General features: G+C 55.6%; 2 protein-coding genes across 4 annotated transcripts in view; both read left to right on the top strand.

Annotated features, from left to right (window-relative positions):
• The window catches only part of RPS6KA2 (ribosomal protein S6 kinase A2), a 344,268-nt gene extending 333,383 nt beyond the window's left edge, over nucleotides 1-10,885 (top strand). For all 3 annotated transcript variants that reach the window (XM_049654582.1, XM_049654581.1, XM_049654580.1), the window contains 5 exons: nucleotides 145-306; nucleotides 3,233-3,309; nucleotides 5,191-5,308; nucleotides 8,894-9,031; nucleotides 10,750-10,885. In XM_049654582.1, the coding sequence (XP_049510539.1) occupies nucleotides 145-306; nucleotides 3,233-3,309; nucleotides 5,191-5,308; nucleotides 8,894-9,031; nucleotides 10,750-10,875 (621 nt within the window). In that variant the 3' untranslated portion in view covers nucleotides 10,876-10,885. The remainder of the gene's footprint in view (nucleotides 1-144; nucleotides 307-3,232; nucleotides 3,310-5,190; nucleotides 5,309-8,893; nucleotides 9,032-10,749) is intronic.
• The window catches only part of SFT2D1 (SFT2 domain containing 1), a 100,425-nt gene that overhangs the window by 19,297 nt on the left and 53,962 nt on the right, over nucleotides 1-27,166 (top strand). The gene's annotated exons all lie outside the window — the stretch shown is intronic.

Below are 27,166 nucleotides of genomic sequence, written 5' to 3'. Positions count from 1 at the left end.
CCCCGGTCTGAGCGTCAACGCGAGAGGAAGAGAGGAGGGAACCCCCCCCCGCCCCCCGCAGGTCAGCCCCAGTATAAGCCCTGCTCTTCTGAACGCGTCGCCCCTTCCCTTTCTTGCCCCATCCTGGGCCTGCTGCCTTTCCAGGTTGTTCATCGAGACCTGAAGCCGAGTAACATACTGTACATGGACGAGTCTGGAAACCCTGAGTCCATCCGCATCTGCGATTTCGGGTTCGCCAAGCAGCTTCGAGCTGAGAACGGGCTGTTGATGACACCCTGCTACACGGCAAACTTTGTCGCCCCGGAGGTAAGACCTCCGAGCCCGCGGAGGCGCGCCCTCCCCCACTGCAAAGGGGGATCTTGCTCAAGCACCCTCACCTTACCGCTTTAGTTTCCTGTTTGTCACGCTTTTCATGGTGATGTTCTCATGTAAAATCGGACTGTGCGGTAGACCATGAGGATCAAACCCGAGTGTTTGCTGGGAGTCGCTGAGACGTGATGCGGTCGGACTGTCCTGTCACCCGGAAGGGAGCTAACGGGTCCCCTGTGATCAGAAACCTACCTACAGCTGCACAGACGGAGGGGCGGCGGTGGGGGGGGGGGGGGGGGCGTGTCTGTGGGTCTCCTCTGTGCCAGATGCTGCTCCAGACTGTGGCCCACGGCGGACGCCGGCCGGCCGCTGTGGAATGTCACACGAGGCCCGTGGCGACTTGCAGGGGAGGGCTCCTGGCCGGCACCCAGTGGATCAGATGATCTCAGCAACGGCCTCGGGTACATTTCCACCTTCTCAGGCTCCCGGGGATGGTTTTGTTAGGCTCTGAAGTCACTGATGTGTTCACGAAGACAAACCCAGTTTCTTGCTTTCTAGAAACTTAGCAACAAAACCTGAGAGGCCGGTCGAGCAGGACAGGGCTGGTGGGAATGAGGGGTTAGGAAGGAGAACAGGTGGTAGGTCTGGATTCTGTGTGGATCCTTCTGGCTGCTGGTGAAGGCAGGCTGGCACCCAGTGGTGGGTCTGCGAGCTGAGAGGTAGCCCCCCCTCCCCGCCCCAGGGTGGTGAGGAAGGCAGGGTGCTGAGTCGAGATGCAGCTGGGCACGGAGCCTACACGCGTGGGACACAAGGCCATTTTTGGGTCACCCAGATGCTACCTGGGGCCCCTTTGAAATAATCTGCTTATAAGCCTCTATTGTTGCCTTATCTGATCAGAAATAATATTGATGGGGGGCGTCTGGGTGGCTCAGTCGGTTGAGCGTCCGGCTTCGGCTCAGGTCATGATCTCGTGGTTTGTGAGTTCGAGCCCCGCGTCGGGCTCTGTGCTGACAGCTCGGAGCCTGGAGCCTGTTTCAGATTCTGTGTCTCCTTCTCTCTCTGCTCCTCCCCTGCTCGTGCTCTGTCTCTCTCTCTCTCAAAAATAAATAAACATTAAAAAAATTAAAAAAAAAAAAGAAATAATATTGATGGTATTGATTTTAGCCATTATGAACTATCTTAAATTGGTCTATTGCTTTACCATTTCCAAAGCACTTTCACCGGTATTTTTTTTTAAGTTTTTATTTATTTTTGAGACAGAGAGAGACAGAGCATGAGCAGGGGAGGGGCAGAGAGAGAGGGAGACACAGAATCTGAAGCAAGCTCCAGGCTCTGAGCTGTCAGCACAGAGCCTGACGCGGGGCTTGAACTCACAGACTGTGAGATCATGACCTGAGCCGAAGTCGGATGTTTAACCGACTGAGCCACCCAGGCGCCCCTCACCGGTTTTTTTTACTTCTATCTTGATACACCATTCGAAGTACACAGGGTGGATACTATTAGCCACACTTGATAGATTAAGAAAAAAACCAGGTTCAGTGGGTTCAAGTGACTTTTGAAGGTCGCTCAGCCAGTGGAGACAGGGCTTGAACGACGAACATTTGGTTCATTTGCGTGTGCCGGCTGGTTGGCCACCGACCGCGTTCCCGGCACAGCCCACGGTGTCCGCGTTGCAAACACGGGAAGACGGGGTCCTTGCCCTCGTGTCGAAGACAGTCGGACACAGTTCTTCCATGTTTGATGCTCAACCCCGTAATGTACAGTAATCCGTGAGCATTTATGCTGCTTTCCTTACTGTTCTCAACTATAAATCTATCAGAGCATCGTCTTCCGCGGAAGTACGCAATCCTAGGACGCGTGAATTCTTCTGTTTTAACCGTCCCTCAAAAAACTAGACATAGGCTCACCACGCGGTGCGGTCACGCCCGTGCCCAGCGTTTCTGAAAGCAGAGACAAGAGCAGATATTCGCCCACCCGTGTTCTCAGCAGCCCTGTTCACCAAAGGTGGGAGCCACCCACGTGTCCGTCAGTGGCTGAATGCCTGCACAGAATGTGGCATGTTTTTCAGTGGGTTGTGAGCCTTGAACAGGAAGGACACCCCGTGCCACGCCTCAACACGATGAACCTCGAGCACGTTACGTTGTGTGTGATACGCAGGCAGAAGAGCGTAATTACTGTATGATTCCACTTACATGAGGTCCCTAAAGCAGCCAAATCCGCAGAGAAGACCGGAGGAGGAGAAGGAGGGTGGGGGCGAGGGCTGGGGGCGGGGCACAGAGAGCCAGTGTGTGATGGGAGTTGGTTGCAGTTTTGCAAGAGAAAAGAGTTCTGGAGGTGGATGATGGGAACGCTTGAGTAACTGAACCGTACTCCCAAAACTGATTAAGATGGTAAATTCTAGGGGCGCCTGGGGGGCTCCATCCGCTAAGCGTCCGACTTCGGCTCAGGTCACGACCTCACGGTTCGTGGGTTCAAGCCCCGCGTCGGGCTCTGCGCTGACAGCTCGGAGCCCGGAGCCCGCTTCGGATTCTGTGTCTCCCTCCCTCTCTGCCTCTCCCTCACTTGCACTCTGTCTCTCTCTCTCTCAAAAGTAAACATTAAAAAAATGCTTCTTAAAAGACGGTAAGTTTTATGCTATGTACGTTTTGCCATAATGTCTTTAAAGTTCCTTTAAAAAGTAAGTCTTTCCTTTTCAGCCCGTGTGTCAGTGGATCTGGCAAGAACTGTGGTTCCTGTGTGTGCCCTGGTCCCTGGGGAGCCCTACTGCCAGGCACCACGGTTGACTTTGTGTTGATAAACGACAGTTGCCCTGAAGACGTCCCCTGTCCCCCACCTGCCCAGCCCATCATCCCGTCGGAACAGCACGCTGGGAGCTTGAAGTTTCCTCCCCAGTGCTCACCCATCTCCTGCTTTTCCCCTGCAGGTCCTGAAGCGACAAGGCTATGACGCAGCGTGTGACATCTGGAGTCTGGGGACCCTGCTTTACACCATGCTGGCAGGGTAATGCACGCCTCCCATGGGTGTCAGCACGCGACGGCACGCGCACCCGAGCCATCACGAGGCAGAGGTGTCAGGGGCTGTCCCGTCCGGGCCCAGGGTCAGCCCTGCCCCGTGCCAGGGTGGGGACACACACTCGCAGGTCCTGGGTGAACGCTTTCAGGCTTCCTTAGCCCTTTCGGGACAAATAAAGACCAGGGATGAGAAAGTTAGCTTTATGTTTTCTTTACATTTTTTTTAATGTTTATTTATTTTTGAGAGAGAGAGAGAGAGAGAGAGAGACACAGCACAGGCAGGGGAGGGGCAGAGAGAGAGGGAGACACAGCACCCGAAGCAGGCTCCAGACTCCGAGCTGTCAGCACAGAGCCCGACGTGGGGCTCGAACTCACGCACCGCAAGATCGTGACCTGAGCCGAAGTCGGACGCTCAACCGACTGAGCCACCCAGGCACCCCAAGTTTATTTAAATTTAAAGAGAGAGAGAGAGAGTGGGGGAGGAGCAGAGAGAGGGGGAGACACAGAATCCAAAGCAGGCTCCGGGCTCCGAGCTGTCGGCACAGAGCCCGACGCGGGGCTTGAAACCATGAACCGTGAGATCCTGACCTTGAGCCAAAGTCGGCCGCTCAGCCGACTGAGCCCCCCGGGCGCCCCTGTTTCCTTTAGGAAGCACCCGTAAACATTCCTGGTCAGACAGCACCTCGAGGCAGGCAGCCAGGTAAAGGCAGGTGACTGATTTGCGTGGCCACCGGACGACACGCCTGCCATCACGGAAGGAGGGTCGGGTCCGCCGCGCCCCTTCCGATCCGGGGTCTGCCCTCGCCAGCTCTGCTTCTGGGCCGGGCTCCTTCCTCTACTGGCCTCACTCCCCTCACTTCTAAATGAAAAAGAAGGCACTGTGTGACACGTTAGGACTCCAGCCTTAAAGGCCTAGGACCCTACGAATCCAGAGTGGGATCGCTCTGTGATTTTCTGACACTCGCGTTGTGTGTACGTAAATCTCAGACCGCAAACTTTGCCACTAAGACCAAGTGTCATGAGATTCACGCAGAATTCCTTTTCCAGGAAGGCATTTCTTGGCATGCCCCGGTCTATGGTGGGAGGTGATACGATAACTCACGACGCGGCAAGTGCCGATGCATCGTGTAGTGTCTGTGTAGGTCCCCGCGAGTGTATTATCCTGCCTATTTGCAACTGAGTCTTAAGAAATTGGGGCGCCTGGGTGGCTCAGTCGGTTGGGCATCCGACTTCGGCTCAGGTCATGATCTCGCCGTCCGTGAGTTCGAGCCCCGTGTCGGGCTCTGTGCTGACAGCTCGGAGCCTGGAGCCTGCTTCAGGTTCTGTGTGTGTGTCTCTCTCTCTGCCTGTATCCCGCTCACACTCAGTCTCTCTCTCAAAAATAAATAAACATTAAAATTCTTTTAAAAAAAAAGATTCTCTCTCTCTCTCACTCTCCCCCTCCTCTCTCTCTCTCTCTCTCTCTCTCTCTCTCTCTCTTTCAAAAAACAATTTGTTTGAGAACTGGAATTGGTAATAGACCAACCATGGGTCTCAGACTTCAAATCTCAGGCTCTCTGCCATGGTCTCAACGAGTCACCGGACAAACCACCCTAACACAGTGTCCCCAGGGGTCCAGAAACGGTCCAGGGAGCTCGTGCTGGGGTCCACAGAGTTTTCTGCACTTGCCTTATTGACCTACAGCATTGGCCAAGTACGGAAGAGGGACGTAGCGTTAAGAAATAAGTAACGCTTTCCCCTGATTCTGGATTTGGAGCACGGCGGCAAAGAAAGAGCTATTCTCAACAAGGCAGGGGCAACATCTAGCTGTGAACTTCACCGTAGGTCGTACAGCAGAGGTTCATTTTACCTGAATTCTCTCATTGCACAGATTTACCCCTTTTGCAAACGGCCCCGATGACACTCCCGAGGAGATTTTGGCGAGGATCGGCAGTGGGAAATACGCCCTTTCTGGGGGGAACTGGGACTCCGTCTCTGATGCGGCAAAGGTGAGTGCTTCCCAGCGCTCTCGCTGCTTAGGGTGGGGACTCTAGTGACCGCTCCGTTTGCGAGGAAGCTAGGGGAGACCCTTCATAGAAATAACACGTGTTTTATCTCGTAGATTTTTTTTTTTTAGCTTTTCGGTTGAAAAATTCTTTTTCGCAAAGCTTCTCACGTGTCCCACAGTCTTGGTGCCCTGGGGTTCTCCAGAGAAATAGAATCCATTGGATTCCATGTGGACAGGCAGATACAGATTCTATGGAATTCATTGGATTCCATGTGGATAGGCAGATACGGAGATAGAGAGATTTATTCTTAAGATCAGTTCATGTGACTGTGGAAGTGACATGTGATAAGTCTAAAGTCTACAGAGTCAGCAGACTGCAGACTCAGGGAAGAGCTGGTCTCATAGCTCGAGGGCAAAGCCCTTCTGCTGGCTGACTTCCCTTTTCCTAGGGGAACCTCTGTCTTTTTAACCTTCAGGGTTTCCCCTGATTGGATGAGGCCCACCAACACCATGAAGGGTCATTACTACGAGCTGACAGATTTCAGTGTCGATCTCGTCTAAGTAAGACTTTCACAGCATCATCTAGACTGGGGTTCGGCCAAACACCGGGGACCGTGGCTTAGACAAGTTGACCCATAAAATTAACCCTCACACTTCTGGTGACGTCATGAAATGGCGGCCCTGAATGATCACAGACTGATCAAGGACAACTCTGGGACAGAGATGTGTTTCTGTTGTTTTCAAACGCTTCGCACTGGGGCTTCTCGGTAGCCTCGCCATTTGGGACCAGCCTTGTTTAAGGAAACATCAGACTTCGTCTTTTTCAGTTGAGATCATCAACTCCTCTCTAATTAAATAGTAAATGATCACCTGACCACTAGTAAGAAGGAGTATCGACTTTCCGTTTCCTGTGTTACTGTGAAATGGGTAGACGATCTGGGGTTCTGATTTCAGTGCTGCCATCATCGTCACTGTGTGACCTCGTACAGAGATGGCAGAGGGGATGGGGAAGATGGTGAAGTGGGTAGAAGAGATGATTGTGGAAGTGCTGACAGAGGTCATGGCGGAGGTGATGACAGAGGTCATGGTGGAGGTGACGGCAGAGGTCATGGTGGAGGTGATGGCAGAGGTCATGGCGGAGGTGATGGCGGAGGTGACGGCAGAGGTCATGGTGGAGGTGACGGCAGAGGTCACGGTGGAGGTGACGGCAGAGGTCACGGTGGAGGTCATGGCAGAGGTCACGGTGGAGGTGATGGTGGAGGTGATGACAGAGGTTGAGGCAGAGGTCATGGCAGAGGTGACGACAGAGGTCATGGTGGAGGTGACGACAGAGGTCATGGTGGAGGTGATGGTGGAGGTGATGACAGAGGTCACGGCAGAGGTCATGGCAGAGGTGACGACAGAGATCATGGCGGAGGTGACGACAGAGGTCATGGCGGAGGTGACGACAGAGGTCATGGCGGAGGTGACGACAGAGGTCATGGTGGAGGTGATGACAGAGGTCATGGCAGAGGTGATGGCAGAGGAGACAGCCGCTGGTGTCTGGTGAGCGCATCCCTTGTGTCAGACCCTGCCGCTCCCACTGCTCCCTTCCATCCACTCTGTCTCAAACGAGTATAGGAATTGTCTAGTCTGGTGGTCCCCAAAGTAGACCAGCACTCGGGTGCTGGGGGTTCCTTTGTGAGGTGATCTTGGAGGCAAGAGTGGGAGGCAGGGAGAAGGGGTCAGGAAAGGAGTCAAGTCAAGAACAGGAGTCAAGCCAAGTGCAGGATCAAGTCAAGCACCAAGATTGCAGGCAGAGGGCTTCACTGCCTCCCAGGACCTTGACGATTTCCTCCTGCCCCTTCACCGCCGTGTCTTCTACCTCATCTGGCCCCGTGCCTTTTCCCCTCTGTGTTCACCGTACGTACAACAAACCTCCAATCTTCCCCAAACAGACACAGCCCGTGGATTTGTCTGTTGTTGCTTTACCCGCATCCTGCACGTACCGTGTAGAAAGGTATTATTTACTAGGAGATCTTGAGCGAATAAATAAAGGTCTCTCTGCTTCCATTTTTACACTTGGAAACGGGAACAGTAATACTTCCAGAACATATTTCTTGCGAGAAGTTACTAAGATGAATGTTATCAAATATTAAAAGGCATGGGATTTCTCTATAGAAGGAAAGGATTTTGTATTAGTCTGTAGCATTCCTCCTTCCTGGTTTATGACCAGATCTCCTGTTGAGTGCTTCAGCGTTGCGGTACGCGTGTGCGCTAATTCATGTGTTTCACTGAGAAATGTCACGGCGATACCAGAGGAAGATGAGGAGGCTAGCAGAAGAGCATGGATTCTCGTCATGGCTCTTCCTTGGACAATTGTTCAATGGCTACAAATGTCGACATCTCCATCTGCAAAACAGGGAAAGTAATATTTGCCCTCCTTCCCCCAAGGCCAGTCCCGATGACTCTTGAGAACAGGTGCATCGAGCACATGAAGACAGTCTCACGAACGCTATGCAGATGCCGATCACAGCCGTAACTGTGTGTGCACACGTGTACGTGTATTGCGATGTGTGACATAAACGGGAGCTTTGTCTTTAAGCTACTTGGAGGACTTTTTATTGTTATTACCTTACAGTCAAATAAGAAAATTACCTCTGGGGCACTGGCTGGCTCGGTCGGTTAAGCGTCCGACCTCGGCTCAGGTCATGATCTCATGGTTCATGGGTTCGAGCCCCGTGTCGGGCTCTGTGCTGACAGCTCGGAGCCCGGAGCCTGCTTCGGATTCTGTGTTTCCCTCTCTCTGCCCCTCCCCAACACGTGCTCTGTCTCTCAAAAATAAATAAACATTAAAAAAGAAAAAGGAAAAAAAGAAGAAAAAATTACCTCTGTTGGACATTGTTAGCCCATCGGACACATGTAATGGCTACAGATTGTCAATTCCATGGCTGGTGATTATTTATAGCAAATGTTTATGGATAGTTATACTTAAATGTAACTACACCCATTGTTTTCTTTTTAACGTTTATTTATTTTTGAGGGAGAGAGAGTGCAAGCAGGGGAGGGGTAGAGAGAGAGGGAGACACAGAATCGGAAACAGGCTCCAGGCTCTGAGCTGTCAGCACAGAGCCCGACACGGGGCTCAAACTCAGGAACCTTGAGATTGTGACCTGAGCCGAAGTCAGACGTTTAGCCAACTGAGCCACCCAGGCGCCCCTACATCCAGTGTTATAACTGGTTTAAATCTGTGGGACAATCATTATTTTCGCTTCTCCCTTTGGAAGGATATCATTTTGACTGAAAGACCATTTCATTACATTATATGCACCATTTAACATTTCCGCGTTTGAGTTCTCTTCGGATGTAAAATCTTTAATCCACTATAAGCCTGGAATGAGCCACCAAGTCGATGATGATTAAGATTTAAAAATCACTCACGTACTTTAAAAGCTGAACGTGAACACATGACCCCAAAATGCTGAGCATCGGCCGGAACAACGGTGAGGTTTTGCCGTGAGAGGAAGCAAAGGAATTTTACTCGGGAGCCTGCTCGAATCAGCTTCGATCGGCCTCCCTTCCCCCTCCCTGTGATCTGCCCTTACAGGATGTCGTATCCAAGATGCTCCACGTGGACCCCCATCAGCGCCTGACGGCAGTTCAAGTTCTCAAACACCCATGGATCGTGAACAGAGAGTACCTGTCCCAAAACCAGCTCAGCAGACAGGACGCCCACCTGGTGAAGGTACCAACAAATGGTCAGGGGGGCACAACAGTGGGGTGGGGAGCACAGAGGCGTGGCCCTGAGACCTCCCAGTTCACCCGAAGAAATCACAGTGTGGGGGGCAGGTGGGGAACCGATCACGGGCGCAGCACGTATCCCTCATTTCTTAACTTCCACACGTTTCTTCACCGACGAGCCAGCACATGCAAAGCTCTGAATAAGCTACCACGTCTGTGAACAACCCTGAACAGCTTCATTGTGTGCGTGTGTGTGTGTGTGTGCACGCACCGTGTGCATAGGAGACAGAGACGGAGAGAAAGTGGAAGAGAGACAGACAGACAAATGGGGTGGAGAGTGGGAGAGAAGGAGGGAGAGAGGGAGGTGGATGGAGTCTTACATCTCTACCAATTCAAGGTTCCAAAGCCCTTCATTCTAATGATTTTTTTAATGTTTATTTATTTTGGCGGTGGGGGTGGGGGGTGGGAGCACACAAGCAGGGGAGGGGCGGAGAGAGAGAGAGAATCCCCAACAGGCTCCACACTGCCAGCACGGAGCCCAAGGTGGGGCTCGATCCCACAGAGCATGACATCACGAGCCGAGATCAAGAGTCGGTCGCTTAACCGACCGAGCCACCCGGGCGCCCCAGCCCTCAATTCCGGATCAGAGGCCTGCAGACTTGTCTGTAGAGGCCCAGACTGTGAACATTTGAGGCTTTTCGAGTCAGGTATCTCTGTCACTACGCCTCGGATGTCCTGCCGTAGCACAGAAACGATACGCAGGTAGATGGATGCAGTTGTGTTTCAGTAGAAGCTTATCTACAAGGGCGGGGGCCCTGGGCTGGGCCCCAACGCGGTCGTCTGCTGACCCCGCCGTTCACCACAACTGCTTCCCTCGGCTTCCTGGGACGGGTCCCACAGCACACGCAACGTGGAGTCTGGCTGCGCCCCCTAGGCGAGCGCGTCCCGACGCCCGCGAAAGAGACGCGAGGCTGTGGAGGGAACGCCGTCAGGACGCGGCCAGCAGCAGTGAGAGTGTCCCCCCAGGGATCAAAGGGTTTTAGTGGACAGGATAGCCGCTCCTCTAACTCACGTCTCTCCTTCGACCCTTGCCATCCGGCGATCCCAGCCTTGGTTCCCCTGACCTTCCGGTACAACTGTTCTGATGGAAGCCACGTGTCATTGCACGTAACCGCGGCAAGGCAGTGGCTTCTGGCCACCTGGGTCGTGATTCACCCGCACCCCGCTGGGCAAACCAGATAGACTGGGGGGCATCCAGAGGACCGGGGGGGGGGGTCTACACCGCAGGAACGAGCAGGTTCTGCCTCACATGCTGGGCAGCGGCTGCCCGGAGCTTCTCGGGAAGGACTGGGGCCACACCACGGCCAGACGTCAGGGTCAGCCCTTTCGGGTCTCCCAAAGCCCTGCTGGTGTGGCAATGTACCGCGGCACGGGGCCTGGGACCCCATCCTGGGGTTCCGTGCGCGTCCGGAATACCCCAGGTCACAGGCCACAGGCATAGTTTGGGACTGGCGCGGGGCGGTGGACGGACGTGTTATTCACGAGGCCCCAGTGCACGTGGACCTTGCAGTGAGCACGTCGCGCCCCGTGCCCCAGGGTCCGGCAGGAAGGGCGTCCGCGCCCGCCGTGCGCGCGCAGACGAGGGCTCAGCGAGGCCGGGGGTCGGGCCCCCTCGGGAGCGGGCGGGCAGCGGGTCACCGGCCTCTTCCTTTCGCTTTGCAGGGGGCTATGGCCGCCACCTACTTTGCCCTGAACCGAACCCCGCAGGCGCCGCGGCTGGAGCCCGTGCTGTCGTCCAGCCTGGCGCAGCGCAGGGGCATGAAGAGACTCACGTCCACGAGGCTGTAGTACCCGCAGGCTCTGCAGAGCGTCCTCGGGCTCGCGGGCAGCGGCCTGGGCCCCCGCCACGGGCGCCACGGAGTGACCACCGCCCGGCCACGGGGCCCGGGCGCCTCCGCTCATTCCACGTTCTCTCGCTCCGCCTGGATGGGATCCGGCCCCGGGACCTCCCACCGCCTCCGGCCCCCCGCCTCCTCCCCCCGAGCAAAGCCGGACCGACTCGTGTCACCGCTCACCGCCCTGCTGATCGCCCGTAGGGCCCTTCGGACTCTGGAGGTCTTTTCCGATCGTGGCTTAGATCGAGAGCGACAGAGATTTTTGCCAGTTACAGAGCCAGCGACTTGGCCAGACCCGGACACCGGCGTCCTCGTTACTGGCCCGGGAGGGCGCGCTGGCTGGTTCGCCTGTTGCCGGAAGGACGGGGTCGGCACGTGGCACCCAAGACTAGGCGCCGGGTCCCCTCCACATGATCCAAAGAGCCCTTGTCCCATCTCCCCCTCGTCTCTGACTGAGGTGTTGGCTGTTCTCTCCCGGGTCGCAGACCCGAAAGCGGGGGGAGCCCGGCCCGGAACCGGCGAGCAGCATCCTTGCCTCGGAAGCCTCTTCTCACAAGAACAGCACGTCCTTGGGGAGGAGCCAGCTGCAGCCTGTGCCCCCCGACACACACACACCGGCCCGTGTCCTTGCTCCCCCCGCGGCTGCATGGCTGGCGGGGGCTGCGGGGCCGGGGTCCGCGCTCCCGCCCGGAGGTTCGGAGACAGAGCTCTAGGCCCGACAGCCGGCCACGGCCCTCTGTCAGCCCCCCGTGCTCGCCCAAAGCACCGGTTTCTCTGTCTGCTTTCCTCTCTCTGGCCCACCGGAGACCCCCTCCCCTCCCGGGGCGCCGGCAACCCTGAGCTGGAGGGAGGCAGCCAGAGGGGAGCCCGGAGGCCGGGCCGCCACGCGGGGGCCTGGAGGGGGCGGCAGGAGGCATTTCCAGGGCTACCGTGCACTTTGTGGAAGCTGTGCTTTTGTGTCGCATTTGTGTTTCTGTTCTTCAGTGACGTCTTACGTTTCCCTTGGGGTGCGTGCGCACAGCAGGGGCGCGGCGTGGAGCGCGGGGCTGGGCGCCCCTTGTTCAGGAAGGCCAGGACAGGCTGGACGCCACTGCCCAGGCGGAGGGGGAGCGTGTGCGCCCAGGCCGGCCGTGACTCCCCGCGGCCCTGGCAGGGTGCGGGGCGCCGGTGGCCCTCAGGCAGGTCTCACCGAGAAGGCGTGTTTCCTAGTTCATTCCTCCCCATCTCCGCTAACTACCCAACAAGAGCCACATGTCGCCTTCTGGGCACGACCCCTTACCTTCTCCGGTTGTTTTCAGACCCTCACAGGTAAACGTTCTGCAGCAGCTCTCGTTATTCCACGAGCCCTCTCCTTCCCTCAGACACCACACGACATAAAGGGTGGGGACAGGTTCACCCGTCTGTTTTGCGCCAAGCCTCATTAGGCATCTCTCGTGTTTCCCAAGAGAAAATGCTTTTCCCCAAGGCTAGAAAGACTTGATCCTCAACCGTTTCGTGTTAGGTCTGGATTCTTTTAATCGACTGTTAGAAACTTAGGAAAAACTGGACAGCCCTTAGGTCACAGGTTTGACCTCCTAGGTACCAACCGAGGTCATCACGCCTTCTGTCCGCCGCACGGGGTTTGCTGGCTCACTGGTTAGCTCACCGGAGGCCAATGCGCGAGGGACGCAGGCCCGAGGGGGGTGGCCCGTGTGTGCTTCCCAGGCTCCCCCGCCCCTGCCTGTCATCCCCTTCCGGGCCACCGTGCACACAGCCCCACATCCTCACTCTGAGAGCCGCAGAGGGACCCCGAGACTCACCTCGCCCAAGCCGTGCCCTGAGCGGAGACCCCAGGGCCCCCCCTGCTCACCCCCGTTACTTGAACGTCCGCCAAATACCTCTGTTTTCTCAGCTTATCCAGAACGAGGTGATACTTGAAACCGTCCGACAGAAAGTCAGCCTGGAGAAGTCAATATTTTCAGCTTAACGTCAGAGTCTTGAGCGGAACAGCCAGTGGCCGTGCTTTATAAGCAGCGGTCGTGTGCGAAGGAAGGTATCATATCTAGTTCTCCCTGTGCGGTTCACCCCCCGCCCCCACCCGTCATGCGTGGCTCCGTGGGCTTCGCACACGCGGTGAGATCACACAGAACGAAATAGCTGTCCCCCCCGCCCCCAGTATGTAGAGTCACAGCCCCTCTGGATCCCAAAACCACAGACTTTGTCGCCAGAAAACCTACCCGGCCACTGCGGTCCCTCCGGGGTGCCCACTGTGGTTCCGTCCCACCTGGAGCTCCCCCCCGCCCCGCCATTTGACAGAAACACCTGACTCACCACCCCCACCGTGAGGGCTCTGCCAGATGCTGCCCCAAGTCAGATTCGGGCAGGAGTGAGATCTCACCTGTATCCTTAGGTCAGATTGTCCGTGACCTGTGTGTGTGTGTGTGTGTGTGTGTGTGTGCGTGTGCGTGCACTTAGAGGACTGTCCGGCGTTTGAAGTGACCACAGTGCTTCCTGTTAGCCAGTATTGTTGATTAAATGGTGTTCTTCCTAAAGCCGCACGTTGGGATTTTTGCCTCACGCTTTTGACTGGGTCTCTCCGGGACACGAGGAACTTGGTTTGCACTCTGTTTTTCTTTCCAAACGGCTCTGTGGCCTTTCACCTCTCCAAGAGTCCTTAAAGTTCTAGAACGGAAGAGGACCCCGCAGGGGCCCGGGCGGTGCACCCCGCGGGGCCTCGCAGAGCCCGGGGGTCACCTGGGAGACAGGAACTCAGCACCGCAGCAGGTCGCCTCCGCGGAGCACGCTTCCCACCCAGCCCCCGACTCGGCACTTTGTTTACAAGCCCGCGACCGTGCGTACAGGTCATTCCCGTGTTCACGCTTTGTATTTTATGTTGGAGATGGGCGGCCACTATACAGATATTTATTACGCTTTCCAGACTTTCTGAATAGATTTTTTTGAATAAACATGAGTTTTATGAAGTGTAATATTTTCCTAGCAGAGCGGTAATTTGGGGACTGTCTGTGTCGTTGCCAATTATCGTCGGCAGATACGCTTCTCACCCCTGCTGCCCCCTCGCTCTGTCCCGGCTGCGGCCCCTGCGGCTGGAAGGTGGCTTCCCCTTGGATGGCCGTCCGGGCCGCGTGGAGAGCTGGTGGGGGGCACACAGGTGCCTCTGCGTGCGCGTGCGGCTTGTGTGCGTGCACGTGTGCCCAAGCGGATTGTGTGCTTACGTGTGCCTTGTACAAGTGTGTGCGTGTGTGCACTCCACACAGAACCTGGCCGCGTGATGGGGCGGGTGCCGCCGGAAACGTGGAAGGCTGTGTGGGCGGCGAGGCAGGTGGCGCGGGGGTGGGGGCTGCCGGGGGTGTCCCCGCTGTCCCCGTTCTCTGCACGGCCACCCGGCCTCCTCCCGCCTGTCTGTTCTTGACACACAAGCAAAACACGAAGCTAGGCTCTTGTCCGCCACTCTCCGACCTAATTTCTTCTTCCCGTTTGGTCCATTCCCGAGCGGCCCGTGTCCGCAAGCCAGACGCGCGCACACACGGACGTCCACAGCTTTCTGCCGCCACTTCCGAGGTGCCTCCCCAGCAGCACCAGGAACTCTTCCCGGAACCCCTCAGGCTCTCTGCGCAGGCAGGAGTGTTGAGCCGGCCCAGGGATTCGAGCCCACGGGAAACGCATGAACATTCTGCCTCCTGCTACACGGTGGCAGGGGGGCTGGGGAGGGGGGGGGAGGCGGCCACCATATGCCCACACACCCTGCCCCGTCACCGACCCCGTGGCACAGACCTGGTGGTGTGAAATAGCCTTCCCTCCAAGCTGAGGTTACAGCTCCAGAGGTGAGAAGTCCCGGGTGGGTCCTGGGGCCAAAGTCAAGGTGGGGGCAGGACTGAGTTTGGGGGGCTTCGGGAACAGAGCCCTGCCTTTCCCGGGCCCGGGGCCCCCGCGTTCCTGGGCCCCTGGCTCTTCCCCCATCCGCAGAGCCAGCCCCAGGGGGCTGAGGCCCGTGCGTTCCCCTCACCCACCCCCACCTCCACTTTTGACGACACTTGGAGACCTCAGTGCACGTGGATACTCGCGGATACCCTCCCTGTTTCAGGGTCAGCTGATTAGCACCCGACACACTCACGGGTCCTGGGGACCAGGACACGACATCTTCTGAGGGCCCATTATCCTGTCCACCACACCACACAGAGCGAGAGTCCGTGTTGCCGTCTTCAGTCTGCGTGTTTGTCTGGGTGCGAAGGTAGGATGTCAAGAACGGTGACGTTTTGGAGGCTTTGGGGACGAGTCGGCCCGGCACGGTCTCCGGTGTGTGGATGAAGGCCCGAGACTCGGGGTCAGAGCCCGCAGCAAACAGAGTGACCCCAGGCCCCCTTCCCCCTTGCCCTCGGGTCCCCCATGGTGACGGAGAATGGCACACACGACGGGCTAGGTCACAGCTGGGCACCCGCACCTGAGAAACCCCAGTCGATAAGGGCTGGCCGCCCTTGGCCCCCGGGGGGACACTGTCCCTGTCCTCCAGGCAAGCGTCCTTGAGAAAACTGTCCAGTGACGGCTCACACACGCACAGAGACACAAGACCCATGGGGACTCACCTCCCAACAGTAGCGGCTCTGTGTCTGCTGTCCCCGAGTGTCACCCAAGGACTTGCAGTGGTCCTGCAGATCCCTTTCATGTGGCATATTGTGCATTTGTTCTCAGACTCAGCTGGTCCCTCGTCCTAAGGGACACCGACCCAGGCTGAGACCAAGAGGCTGAGGCCACGTGCGTAAAGGAGCCTTGGGCCTGGCTCTTGGCTTGCCGAGGCTCGGCCCCGGCAGACTCCGACGTTTCATCTGGCCCGTGACCTCCTAGGTAAAAGGAGCACACTTTGTGTGCAAAGGCGGATCCCAGAGTCCGAGGCCCACAGCAGGTGCAGGTGTGCCCCCTCCCCCGGGCGGTGTGCACGCGTCCCGCGTCCCCCCGGCTGGGCTTGCTCAGCCTCGCCCGGGACCAGGACACCTGCCTTCACGTGACTTCAACCTCATCTGTTGCCAGTTTCTCAGCGTTTCTACCCAGAGTGAAGTGATGTCGTAAACGCTGCATGAAAAATCAGACGATTTTCAATGAGACGATCCCTCAAGGCAGAGATTCAGTAATTCAAAAACCACTTCCTGAGCCCAGACCACCGCCCCTCACTGTCCCCGGAGCTGGAGATGCGGCAGCAGCAGAGCAGCCCCCCCCCCCCCCACCCCCGCCCCGGGAAGGCAATCCCCTCGCAGAGGGAGAAAGAAAACAGCAGTAAGATAGGCAGCAGGCTCCCAGCACGACTGCTGAGAAGGGAAGCCGAGTGGAGTGAGGGGGTTACTGCTCGAGTTAGGAAGGGGATTCACAGCGTAAATCCATCCTCAAGCTTCCCCGGCTCCTCTCAGCCACAGATGTTACCAGCCTTTCAAGGCACAGCTATGAACTCTGTAGTGTAGTTAATGCATTCCCTGTGCATGGCGATAATTCAGGATCTAAAATCAACAGCATTCATCCGTGACATCTGTCCAATCCGGGTATCTGTTTGTCACTTTACCGTGATGAGGAAAAAACAGCCAATAAGGGGCGCCTGGGGGGGCTCAGCCGGTTAAGCGTCCGACTTCGGCTCGGGTCACGACCTCATGGTTCAGGGGTTCGAGCCCCACGTTGGGCTCTGTGCTGACAGCTCACCTGAAGACCTTGAGAGCACAGACCGAGGTTTCCCAAAGAAGAGGGAATTCTCCTCAAGACTGCAACATGGAGACCCTGCCCGAGTCTCTGACCATCAGACTCCGACCGTGACATCACCTCTTACCTGAGTCTCCAGCCTGCTGGCTCGTTCTATGTACGTCAGGTTTGCTAGTCCCCACGATGGCGTGAGCCAGTTCCTTAAAATAAATGTCTCTCCCTCTCAATAGATAGATAGATAGATGATAGATTGATGACAGATAGATAACAGAAGGCAGACGATAGAATAGATAGTAGGTTGATAGATGATAGATGATAGAAGATAGGTAGATGATAAATATAGATGATAGATATAGATAAATGATAGATGATAGATATATACATAGGAGATATAGATAAATGGTAGGTAAATAGATAGATGACAGACATAGAGGGATACCTATGTAGCTAGAGAGAGAAATATATCTCCTATTGTCTCTGTTTCCCGGAAAACTCTGATTCAGTAAGACTGTTTCCCTTGGAGAAAATGAAGAGGCAAACCTGGCTGTCACCTGGGCCTGATACAGTCACAGCAAGTCATATGCACGCCATCAAATCCGCAGCAGGGGCCCAGGCAGCTCCGTCACTGTAAAGGACCTCAGACCTGCTTTCATTGTAGCCATGTGTATCCAATCATCTGGCTCAACTACTTCGTGCCAAAGTTGTAGGCAAGCGCGAGTGCAATGCTGGTCCCAAGTGCTTCTCGGCATCATCAGGGCCTGTCCAGCAAACAAAATCCTGCCCCCTCCTTCACGTGCCAGCTCAGGCAATACGTGCCTAAAACCTTCTCTGGACCCTGTCGCTACTCAGAGTCCCTACCACAGCGAGGAAGACGTTGCCAGGAATTCGGCTTGGGTGCGTCCTTCTACCCCTGCCTGGGACACCGCTGAGGGTATGTTCTCCCTTCCTGCCTTTCTTTTCAAAGTTATTTATTTATTTTTGAGAGAAAGAGAGAGAGCATGCGCACCTGATCAGGGGAGGGGCAGAGAGGGAGAGAGCTCACGACTTGAGCGGAAACCAAGAGTCAGTGGGACGCTGAACCTGCTGAGCCCCCCCAGGCGCCCCCTGGGCTGTGTTCTTTCTATTCTGAGCCCAGCACAGCGCCTGGCAGAAAAAAGTATTTGCAAATGAACACATAGATGAGGTATGGAGCTGCGGGGCATAGGACATTCTAAATAGGGCCTGGCGTCCTCGGGTGGGTCAGGTGGCCTCATTGAGGGCGGCGGGTGGATGACATTAGCTCCTTTCTTCTTCCCAAGGCTTCGCTGCTGCGCCCAGCACAGGGCACCTGCCATCGGGGTGCTCGCGGTTGGCCCAGACCGCCACCAGAGGGCGCAGGGCAGCTCCCTCCAGACCCGAACTGGGCTCTCCTCCTGGACGCCTGCACTCACCTGAACTCACTGCACAGCATTTCCTCCGGATGAAGCCAGGATCCTTTGATCCGAAGCCTCTCTCCCACCCCTCCCGTCCCGACAGGTCACATGCATGGCGCCTGAGTCTGCACGGCCCTGGGCCACCGAGGTCACCTCCGGACGCTGCAGCTCAGAGCTCTGTCCGAAGACGCAGCACCCCACCCCCCACCCCGCCCCGTGACCCTGGCCAGTACGACGTCCTCGGCGGTCTCCAGGCCCACCGCACCCGAACTCTATGCTGTGCTGCCGAGCGGCCACGAGCCCACATGGGGCTGTTAACGCTTAAACTTGACATACAGTTCAGCTTCAGTTCTGTGGCCACAGTGGCCACGTTTCAAGTGTCCCACAGCCGCGTGAGGCTAGGGCTCCCGTGTTGGACAGCAGAGACTCTAGAACATTCCCTCAATCGCAGACTATTTGTGTGCCGATCGGGAGTCTTAGTTACAGACAAGAGAATCCGCTCCAGCCGGTATAAGCAGGAAGAGAGTTATTCAAGCGTATTGGGTAACTTGAGCCCGAGGCCGAGCAGGCCTGGAAGGCTGCATGGCCAGAGACCGTGAAACCAGAGACAGTGTCCCCCCTGGGGGGGGGGGAGGTGCTGGCAGAAATACCCTGCCCCCCGCCCGTGCACCTGCCCCTGCCCCTCCCCAGGCCCCCGCCCACGCACCCAGAACCTGCCCCTGCCCCTGTCCCTGCCCCTCCCCCTGCCCCCACCCTGTCCCCCGCCCCCGCTCCCTGTCCTCCCCACCCCCGCACCTGCCCCCTGCCCCTGCCCCTGCCCCCACACCTACACCCGCACCCACACCCACTCCCTGTCCTCCCCGCACCCGCCACCTGCCGCCCAGCTTAGCCTGCCAGGGACCGCAGGCTGGATCGCCCGGGACAAAACTCCCTCCGCTCCGCGCCTCGAGAGGACGACGCCTTTCCACCTGGCTCCCAGACTTCCAGATATCTGCAGCACAAGAAAGCCGATCCGTTACGCCGTCCACACTGCAGCCGGCGGCCACTGCAGATGCTACAGCCCTTCTCCCTGTGCTGGGAGCGGCAGTGACAGCAGACGCATGCCCGCCTCTCAGGCAACGACCCTTTGTAAATGATGGGGGCGCCACGCGCCCCCCCACCCCCGCCCCGGAGAGAAAACCCAGACGGGCCTCAGCCCATCAGCTCCGCTGTGGGTGACCCTTCCCGTCCGGCCCGTCCAGGGCCATAGCCCAAAACTGAGGAGACACGCGGTGCCACCCACGGCCAACTACAGAAACGGGGGACCCCGGGGAGGGGCGGGGGGAGGAAATGGGTTATGGTAAAGCCCAGGAAGAAGTTGTGGGTAGTCACCGTTCAACTGTGTCCCCCTCCAGACAAGTTCCTCAGCCCACGGAGGACCGTGGGAGCTCAGTCCAGTTAAGGTGGGGTCGCTGGATGGGCCCTCGTCCTGTAGGACTTTCCCTGGAGGAAGGGGGGTCCACGCCAGGCACCAAGGCCTCCACAGAAACCAAGCCTTCTCACTCCTTGGCTTTGGACCTCCAGCCTCCAGAAGTGAGACAGAGAAATCTCTGTTGTTTAAGCCCCCCGTGTGGTGGTTTGTCCCCGCGGCCCGAGTGCACAGACACGGCCACCGTAGCTGTCACAGCAGAAGCTGGTGGCAGCCCCAACCGCCTCCCCCAGGTCTGATTCCATGTACCTTTCCCCCCAACCAGGGTGTGAGCTGCCTGGCACCTTCTGTCCCGTGTTCACCTTGTTCGGCACCTGGGGGGCTGGGCCTTTGTCACCGGCGAGCAGGGGGCCACCTCCTCACCCCCACCCCCACCCCCAGGGTAGCAAGAGCCCCGGTGCCCTTGTTCACCAGCTGAGATCACTGGAAGGTGACGCCTGGGGTCTGTGGGTTACGCAAGGCATCTGACGGGTCAGGTGGAGCATTTGTGTCGCCTGGGGAAGCATCCTTCCGCAGAGCCCAAGGGCACAGAGAAAGGAAGGAAATGCTTTGCTGGTGAGTCCCCAGCCACCAAGGGAGGGAGTTCTGCTGGCTGCTGGCACCTACCTCCCACAATCTCCAGTCCAACAAGGGCAGAAAAGCCCCTCGCTGCAGGGCCAGTGTCGGCTGCCCAGGCCAGGACATCCCCCCCACCCCGGTCCCCCGGTGCCGTGACCGTCCCTCAGTCGCCCACACCGCTATCCTAACAGGGCACCATCCGTAGGACCGCATGGCAGGACTCGAGAATCCTGGGTCACTGGCCGCTGGGTCTCCTTCCCTCCCATCTTGGTCAGCTCAGGCCCTAACAAAACACCTGCCTGGGACGGACACAAGGGGCCTTCGTTCCTCGTCGTTCAGGAGCCCAAAAAGTCTGAGGTCAGGGCACCAGCACGTCCCTGTCTGGTGGGACCCACCTCCTGGCTCACAGAAGGTTCTAGTATCTTCCTTTAAGGGGCTCCACCTCCATGACCTCACCTCAACCTAATCACCTGCAAAGGCCCCCCTCCAAATACCGTCACCTCAGGGGGGTAGGGCTTCAAAGTATGGACCTGAGGACACAAACCCTCAGCCCATCGTGCCCCTTGGCCGTGAGTTTCTGGGTCAGAAACTGTGCATTTTCAATGCCTTTGGGCCGAGGGTCACCCACGGGTGCGGCTGCTGGGGAAAACAGGGCGTGTATCCGTGACTGGCACTTACTGTGCCCTCCCTTCGCCCCCTCCCCCAAGCAGGTCAGGGAGAACCACCCTGAGGCCACCAGGAGGTGCCAGGGGGCTGGGCCACCCCTCGCCCAACACACCTGCGCCAGACTGCCCACCGCCTCGCACAGCCTCCAGCTGTGAGCGGGACAGACGGAGCCCGGAGCCCCGGTCTGCTGTGCCCTGCCCCGTCACCTCATGGGACTCCCTCTGGCACTCAGCACGACCTGCCAGATCTACCCCCCCCTGCCCCCCCTGCCCCACCTGCCTCTCCCACTGGAGTGCGAGCAGGGCAGAGTCCCCGATTGTGTTGACCTGAACCCCGGGCACAACACTGGACATCTCATGGATGTGGGCGATGCTGACAGCAAGAGAGTGGGGAACAGCACAGAGACGGGGCGGGGGGGGGGGGGGGCCGTGAGGTCCAAGCCACGTCTCCCTTAGAAATACTGCCCTTCCTCCTCCTCCCCACCTGCCCCAAAAGTCCCCGGGAAGCGATTTCAACACACGGTACCCAGGCTGCGCGAAAGCAGACGCACTCGTGCACTGTGGCATCTGAAGTCAGGGGTTCGAATTCGAGCCTGGGCCTTTCTGACGGGCGTGAGGACCCGCCGGGGGTCCTTCCCTCGGGGAGACCTCGCAGAAGCGCAGGGTCCTCCCGCAGCCCGCGTGCGAGGCCACGGGACCCAGGAGGTGTCCTGTTCCCTTGGCAGAAACATCCAGAGCAACTTACTGCCACCGCAGGCAATGTCCCCTTGAGGTTAATCATTCAGCGGCGCTAGAGTTTGGCCAGGGAATCCGGTAAAACCGCATCTTCTTATGTGTAGCACGAGGCCAGGGATACGGGATGGGGATAAGCCAAATATTAGCTTTCAGATATGCTGCCTAGGACGGCCTTCCAGACCTGGGCCGTGTGGCCCACGTGGAAGTTGCTCTGAGGTCAAGCAAACACACCTACCGTGGTGAGCGGCGAACTTCGACCCACTTTGTGAAGATGCCTACAGAACTGAGCTGAGCTCGCTCTGTGTTTTCACGTCCCTGACTCATCCGTGTGACGGTACGACCCTCCCGGGGAGTTCAGGTCAGATGTGCCTCGGTTCACCTGGCGATTTTCACCTCCGGCACTGAGATCACATTTAGGGAAAAAAAGGAAAAAGAGAAAAGACAGTGTGTCTGCTGAAGTCCAGACAAAGCCCTTGGAATTCAAGTTCCCCACCGCCAGCTCCAGGCGGACAAGAGGCACCATCGTGGAAAGCTCGTGGAGCTTGCTGGGGGCCATGCAGGGAAAACAAGAGGCGACCCCGGGCCGTGACCAGGAGGAAACGTTCAAGGCGCATCGGAGGCGAGAATCCGCCGTGTGTCTTGGGGAAACGAGCCACCGACCACGGGTGGAACACAGCAAGGAAGGGCCACACTGTGGATCTTGATACAGACAATTCATATTCATGACAATATGCTCAGCCAGTATTATGTACTCGGAATAGACACAAAATCTTCCACTGCCGGAACGTCATTTTTTTTAATGTTTATTTTTGAGAGAGAGAGAGAGAGAGAGCAAGCGGGGGAGGGACAGAGAGAGAGGGAGACACAGAATCCAAAGCGGGCTCCAGGCTCCGAGCTGTCAGCACAGAGCCCGACGCGGGGCTTGAACTCATGGACTGTGAGATCACGACCTGAGCCGAAGTCGGAAACCCAACCGACTGAGCCACCCAAAGCACCCCATGGAACATCATTTAGCTTAAAAACGGTAACACCTAATGGGCTGATCTAAGCAACTGCAGTATGAAACAACGTAGAGAATACAGAACAGAATTTCAAATGTGGAAACAAACGTTGCCAATTCGTGGCCTGAAAAATAAACCCAGGGAGAGGGTGTTTTTGAGCCCTGAGTGTGGCTAGAGGTGAACAAGCTGATGTGTGTCACAACAGACGGTGCTCTAGCTATTTTAGCTGCAAACTGGGACTTAACTGGAATTTTAAACCCCACCCTGATGTTCCTCTTAGGGCTTTGTGTGTTACATTGTGTGATACATTGTGAAAATATTGTATTCAGTCTTCTGAAGCACACACTAGCAAGAAAGTCACAGAGTTTTTAAATTGTGCAAATACCATGAAGCATCGTCAGTTTCAAAGACCCTGGAAAGAAACAAAGGACAAGGAACAGAATGATGTCTGCCAGTGCTTGTTGGCTGAGTCACGAAAGAGTCCTTTACCTGCAGTCCAAGAATTTCTCGAGGGACAGACCCCTGGGCATCTGAGTCGGTTGGGCATCTGACTCTTGGTTTGGGCTCAGGTCACGATCCCAGGGTCGTGGGATCGAGCCTTGCATCCGGCTCCATGCTGAGCATAGAACCTGCTTAAGATTCTCTCGCCAAATAATAATCAAAGACAACAAATGGAGTGGGATTTATGTTTTCTCATTAATATCAGTGTGCATGGAAGAGCTCAACGTGAAGCTTAACAACACCATTTAAGAGCTTTTCGGGGGCAACTGGCTGGCTCAGTCGGCAGAGCGGGTGGCTCTTGATCTCAGGGTAGTAAGTTCGGGTCCGACGTCGGGTGTAGAGATTGCTGAAAAGTAAAATCTTTGAGGGGAAAAAAGGGGAAAAAGAGCTTATTGGTGACCTTGCTAGGCAGGTAGGGAAATGTATCTGCAATCCAAATCTTTGGAACACAAATCCATATGCTGATTTTACGAATTTTTCTAACGTGAATAAATAGGCAGAACGTGTTAACAGCACGAATTTACAGCATTGTATGAATTAACTGCAAACACTACCCCCAGAGCTGAGGGGCTGCTTCTCAGTTTACACAGTAAGGAACCTTTGAATTCAGTGCTAACACAACTGAGTTGAAGCGGGAGGAGGCCGGTTCACCTACATTGAGCTGATGTATTTTGCAACTGATATGCTTTTGCTTCAAAGTAAATTCTCCTAGGGGCGCCTGGGTGGCGCAGTCGGTTAAGCTTTGGACTTCAGCCAGGTCACGATCTCGCGGTCCGTGAGTTCGAGCCCCGCGTCAGGCTCTGGGCTGATGGCTCGGAGCCTGGAGCCTGTTTCCGATTCTGTGTCTCCCTCTCTCTCTGCCCCTCCCCCATTCATGCTCTGTCTCTCTCTGTCCCAAAAATAAATAAAAAAAAAAAAACAACGTTGAAAAAAAGTAAATTCTCCTAAAAAAGATTAACCAGTATTGCCAGTGCGAACCCAAATGTTAAAGGAAAATGATTTTAGGGGTTACTCGATTCAGTTTTGGAAACTTTTTCCATATGCCTGAAATAACTTGGTTACGTAAATATAATTTTTAAACTATAAATTCTATGAAATTTAAATACAGATCAAATATTGCTAATGAAGAGGCACCCAGGGGGCTCAGTCGGTTGAGCTTCCGACTTCGGCTCAGGTCACGATCTCACGGTTTGTGAGTTTGAGCCCCGCGTCGGGCTCTGTGCCGACAGCTCAGAGCTTTGCACCTGCTTCTGATTCTGTGTCTCCCTCTCTCTCTGCCCCTCCCCTGCTCACACTCTGAGTCTCTCTCTCTCAAAAATAAATAAACATTTAAAAAAAATTTCTTAAATATTGCTAATGAAAATTTAGCATCTGGGGAGTGCCTGGCTGGCTTCATCAGAGGAGTGCGTGGCTATTGATCTCAGGCTCTTGAGTTCAAGCCCCACATTGGGTATAGAGATTACTAAAAAAATTAAAAAAAGAAAACTTACCATCTGAATTGAAATGAATCATAAGTGTAAAATACCAGATTTTGATGACTTCATATGAAAATAAAATACTTCAATAATAATTTTATACTGATTACACATTGAAATCATATTTTGGATATTCGGCCGGACTATATCACTAAAATTAACCCCACCTATTTCCTTTACAGCTTGAATGTAGTCACTAAAAACTTCAAGTCCTGTGTGTGGCTCCGGTGATATTTCGAGTTCCTTTTTCCTCACGCCGGGGTCTCGTGGGAGAGGGATTCCATTGCCGGCTGTCCTATTGCATGTTGCACCTGCTAGACATGTTTGATTACTTCCTGAGAGTGTCCCTGGATTACATGCCTTAATCCTTGCATTCCCAGGCTTGATGGGATTCAGGTTCCAGATGTGGGTGGACCCTTCACCAGCTGTTTACTTGAAGCATCACACCGGGAGGCAGAAAGTTACAGTCCTTCTGATGGTGACGCTAAGTGGAATCTCCTGGATCCCTCCTTGTAAATTTGCATTTCCCCTTTCACACAGCGAACAGTCCCTGGGAAGATCTGGCTCCCGTTTATTTACCAAATGACTAGAGTTCTGTGCTGCCTTCTGTCTGAATCCGTCACTGCAGTCGGGATTGCAAACTGGTGTTCTTTTCGTTCCACCACTCTTCCGTATCTATCAGCCGAACTCCTTCTGAGGACAAGAGCTCTCCTCCGTCACTAGGCCTGTCTGAAGTAGTTCGTATGGGTAAACGCTTCTTTCCCTTTAGTTACCAGAAGAGTTGGCGCACGAATTATGGCAAAGGAGTTTCAGGTTTTTATTTTGTTGGCTTTTCTTTCTGTGCCTTTTTTAAGGTTTTTGTTTGTTGCTAAGTTTTTTAAAATAACTTTACCGGGATGCAACTCGCGTATGCAATGTCCGCCTTTAAATGTACAATTCAGTGGTTTTTAGCACATTCACAGAGTTATCCCGCCATCTGTACGACCAATATTGGACGGTTTCCACCCGGAAGAAGAGTGCATGGCCCCGCCCCAAGCCTCGCAGCCCCAGGCGGCCGCTAGTCTGTTTCCTGTCTCCCTGGATGAGCCCACTCTGTGCACATCATATGCGTGGCCTCATACTGCGTGCGGTCCAGGTGCCTGGCTCCTTCATAAGCACTGTGCTTGCTAGATCTATCCACGTCGTAGCGCGTGCCAGGACTTCGTTTCGTTTTATTGCTGAGTAATAATCCATCGCGTGGCTAGTCCACAGTTTATTTATCTGTTCCTCAGTTGACCCAATATTTGGGTTGATTTCACTCTTCGGCTGTTATTTACAATGCTGCTATGAGCATTTGGATACAAGTGCTGTGTGGACATAGGTTTTCAGTTCTCTTGGGTGTGCATCTGGGGGTGGGGTGGCTGAGTCATGTGGCAACCCCGTGTTTCACCCCGGAAAGACGGCCGGGCTGTTTTCCAAAGCAGTCAAGCCACTTTGCACTCCTAGCGGCCGCGAGTGGGGGTTCCCGTCCCTCTACGTCCTGCCCGACACCTGTTGTGTTCCACTCTCTTGACTGTGGCCTTTCTGGAGAGTGTGAAGGGGGGTCTCATGGTGGTTTTATCATTTCCCTGATGGCTAATAAGTTTCGTGAGCTTATTGGCCATTTGTGTGTCTTTCTTCTTTGGAGAAACCTCTATTCGGTCCTTTGCTTGTTACTTAATTGGGCTGTCTTTGTATTACTAGGTTGTAAGTTATTCTTTAAATAGTTCCTTATGGGGCGCCTGGGTGGCTCAGTCGGTTAAGCGTCCGACTTCGGCTCGGGTCATGATCTCGCAGTCCGTGAGTTCGAGCCCCGCGTCGGGCTCTGTGCTGACGGCTCAGATCCTGGAGCCTGTTTCAGACTCTGTGTCTCCCTCTCTCTCTGACCCTCCCCCGTTCATGCTCTGTCTCTCTCTGTCTCAAAAATAAATAAACGTTAAAAAAAATAAATAAATAAATAAAAATAAATAGTTCCTTATCAGATATATGACTTGCAACAATTTCTCCCATTCTGTGGTCTTCCTTTACATCCTTTGGTTTTCCCTTAAGGGTCCTGCAGTCAGGCTTTGTTCTTTCTGATACTCAGATTGTCCTGGGTTTAGTCACTGGGAGGCCCTCCCCACGGCTTCCTTTTCTATCAACACAAAAGGTAGAGTCTCGGCCAGCTTCGGAGCAGACCAGGGGGCTTTGCAGGCTGCTGCCGTCACCACCCAAGAGCTCATCCCGTGGCCGCTCCGTCCTGCTGCACAGAGAAGAAGGACTGTCTGCAGTCAGTCATGTGAGCTACCCCTTCTGTGGATGTGGCTGTAGCCGGGGCCCAGGGCCCCAAACACACCAGGTCCGCCCACTCGCTGCTGGCAAAACCCAAAGGCAGGGAAAGGAGTGATGGAGAAACAGGAAAGGGACTGATTTCAGGGAGGCCAGCTCCAGAAGACAGCGGACTGGCGTCTCAAGGACCGTCTCCAAAGTGCCGAAGATACTTGCAGGTGTATTCGAGGAGAACGTGGGGCAGAGGTGGGTCTGTGCAGGTGGGCAGTGAAGGTCAAAGGCAGCTTGTCTCCCAGTGATCCCGGCTGGTCCTGCCGGCTCAGCTCGGTCCTGATGCTCGAAGGGGTAGTTTCGGTTCCACCAGGAGATGCTTTGCCCTCAAGGGCCCTCGCCCCAAGCCAAGAGACCAGCTGGAAGGAAGAACCGACAGGGAAGCGTGAGGTCAAAGGGGAGGCAGCCTCAGTCCT

The sequence above is a fragment of the Panthera uncia genome (genome assembly GCF_023721935.1).
Source record: "Panthera uncia isolate 11264 chromosome B2 unlocalized genomic scaffold, Puncia_PCG_1.0 HiC_scaffold_24, whole genome shotgun sequence".
NCBI lineage: Eukaryota > Metazoa > Chordata > Mammalia > Carnivora > Felidae > Panthera > Panthera uncia.
The sequence above is the reverse complement of the archived record's forward strand: the minus strand, read 5'-3'. Positions and strand labels throughout refer to the sequence as shown.